Raw genomic sequence first — 3,114 nt, 5'->3', positions numbered from 1 at the left:
TTGGGGGATTTTTGTATGTTTTGTTTTGCTTCTCAGTTTTAATTGTAACCCCGAAGAAAAGCCAACTAGATTCTTTTTCAGTGTAGTCAGGACTAGCTTTGCACTTCCACACCATGATTAATTTATTATTCATCTGGGACCTTCAAGACAAGTATACCTTGTCTTCAGCCTGTGCACTTCTTTCAGCTTCCAACAAAGGATTTCATTGCTTTTGGAATTGAGGTGTGTCTAAGTTTTTACCTGGGAGCAAAAATGATGCAAGCGTTTCTGGTGAGACCAATCTTTGGTTTAGGGTGGGGAAGAGCTGCATAACAGACTATCTGTACACTCCAGGAAGCAGAGACGCTACCAAAGGGCTTTTCTTAGACATCATATGCAGACAGTTGGAAGGACTGAAGCAGCAGCTTCCTTGGATTTGTCCACCAGGGAAATCAGAGAAAATGACTTGGCTCCTTTTCAGAACATCAGGGGCTCTGGCTATTTTAATGGTAAGTCCAATTTTTTTTCAAATAATTGCAACTTTCCCTGTCTCCTTCCTTGTTTGATAATACTCTCTTTGATTGCTGAATCCCTCTTATAAATTCTAAAAGGAGTGAAGTGGAAATAAACATTTTGGAATAAAATCATAAAGATTACCAATTTCCTCCTTTGGGTGGTTTTTTTTTTTTTTTTAAAGATTTTATTTATTTATTTGACAGAGAAAGACAGCGAGAGAGGGAACACAAGCAGGGGAAGTGGGAGAGGGAGAAGCAGGCTTCCCGCCTAGCAGGGAGCCGGATGTGGGGCTCATCCCAAAACCCTGGGATCATGACCTGAGCCAAAGGCAGACGCTTAACGACCGAGCCACCCAGGTGCCCCTTGGGTGGTTTTTAAATGTTGTATTTTACATTGAAAAATAAATCAGAGAGAAATAGAATTTGAAAGTAGACATTTAGCATTTCTTTAGTTAATGAATTAAATAATCCTGATCTTAGATCTATTTTCCACAACACCTTCACTTTCTTCAAAGTAATGCTTTTACTCATCTTTCCAATACACAAACTAAAACACATGAAAGAGAACCAGGTCTGTTTTCCAAGGTTACATATCTCTTAAGCATATGCTAAGAACTGTACGTGCCTGGTCTTGATACCTGACATGCTTTTAAAATAGACAGACTGTTGAATTAAAATCAAAGCAATGTTTGACTCTAGAGAAGTTGAAAGTTATTAAGAAAACTATGTTTAGCCATTATGTGCAAAAAATATCCCAACTTTGGGGGGAAAAAGACATACAACATTTTAGAAGCCATTTTTTTTTTATTCAGGAGAATAATACTTCTGTTGGTTGAGAAAGATTTATATAATGTTATCTAAAAGAGAAGTGGGACCTGAAGAGCTAAGCACTAGCCAGAATGTTACAGACTAGTTTGTTCCTTAACTATGCTGTTTCAGTGAAGGGGAAAAAAAAAAAAAAAAGCCACAATTTTATCAGTTACATTAGGATATCAAAATAGTGACATATACCATAAATGAATATTTAAAAAAATTCCTAATACTAATTCCCACATCATAATAACTGAGTTGGCCTAGGCACCAGTTTCCCTCACCTCCTCAACTAAAAAAATTGAGATGATAATTGGATTTCAAGAAGTTTCAGGGAGATAGATCTTTAGAAAGAACTTTCTAAAAATTAAAGGTGTCTAAAATTAGAATAGGCTGCCTTATGAGCCAGAGTTTCCCAGCTTCCCCTCTCAGGACAATGTCCAAACAGAAAATTGTTATCTTCCCTTCTACTAGAGTCTATTTTTATTAAACAATGTAACAAATTGCTTTGGTTATCTAATGAGTTTATTTGACCCAAGAATGTTGTCAAGAGAAATGAGATAGTTGTATGATGTTCCCAACTTCCCAGATGGTCATTTCCAGACTAAACCTCAAGTAGCCTGATAATCCACATGTCCAAGCCAATGACCAACTCAGGAAAGGTGGCAGAGGGTGTCAGAAGGTGTCGTAAGAGCACAGAATTGGAAGACCACAAGCGTAGGGGAGCTCTTTTCCCTGCTTTGACATAGACCATTCTCAAGTACCCCTCAGGTTCTACTAAGGGCTGTTTAAGTTAAGATCGTTATACTAAGGGCTGTTTCATTCATCTTTATATCCCTAGTGCCTCCTATAATATCTCTCTTACAGTGGGCACACAGTTGTTTGAAAAATAAATAGATGAACAATTAAACAAGGCCTCTCTAAACTCTAACTTCCCACAGTGCCTTTATAATGCTGGTCATGAAGGAAATTATGAAAAGTGAGACATCTTCTTCCCCTTAGAAAAATTTTACACACACACACACAAGCTATTTAAACAACAATATAACTTCATAGATAACTATTAAGCTGAATGGTCCAGACGTGCTCTGTCCAATATGGCAGCCACTGGCCACATGTGGCTAATAACCACTTAAAATGTGGTTGGTCTGAACTGAGATGTGTTGTTAAGTATAAAATATACATCATATTTTTGAAGACTTTGTATGAAAAAAAGAATGTAAAATGTCAACTTTTATGCTGACTACAATTAAAATTACAGTATTTTGGATATATTGGATAAAAAATATATTGTTGAAATTAATTTCACCTTTTTAAGCTTTTTAAATATATGAATATTAGGGGACGCCTGGGTGGCTCAGTCAGTTAAGCATCTGCCTTCGGCTCAAGTCATGATCCCAGGGTACTGGGATCTAGTCCTGCATTGGGCTCCTTGCTCAGTGAGGAGCCTGCTTCTCCCTCGGCCTAAAGCTTCCCCTGCTTATGCTCTCTCTCTTTCTCTGACAAATAAATAAAATCTTTAAATACATAAATATATATATAAATATTAGAACATTTAAAATTATATATTTGGCTTGCATTTGTGGTTCTCATTATATTTCTATTGAACAGTGCTTGTCTATTATTAATGCTGTTAGTGGAATGCAGTATCAGTCAAGAGTGAGGTCAGAAAACAAGGCTCCATGGACTAGGTGAGATTTGAGCTGTTTTTTGATTAGTATAGATGGGCCAAAGGGGGATAACCTATATCCTCAGTTGTCAGACCAGCACGAGCAAAGGAAAGCACAATTACGGCATTTACCTAGGGGCA

General features: G+C 37.2%; 1 protein-coding gene across 1 annotated transcript in view; it reads left to right on the top strand.

Annotated features, from left to right (window-relative positions):
* The first annotated feature begins 440 nt into the window (after positions 1-440).
* Positions 441-3,114, top strand: part of DSG3 (desmoglein 3) — a 25,789-nt gene continuing 23,115 nt past the window's right edge. The window contains exon 1 of the mRNA XM_045886886.2: positions 441-488. Within this exon, the coding sequence (XP_045742842.2) occupies positions 441-488 (48 nt within the window). The remainder of the gene's footprint in view (positions 489-3,114) is intronic.

This window comes from Mirounga angustirostris, unplaced genomic scaffold (assembly GCF_029215605.1).
Source record: "Mirounga angustirostris isolate CCGP_5_RB_7025 unplaced genomic scaffold, mMirAng1.0.hap1 SCAF_14, whole genome shotgun sequence".
In the NCBI taxonomy this organism is placed as follows: domain Eukaryota; kingdom Metazoa; phylum Chordata; class Mammalia; order Carnivora; family Phocidae; genus Mirounga; species Mirounga angustirostris.
This window is presented reverse-complemented; position numbering and strand designations above follow the sequence as displayed.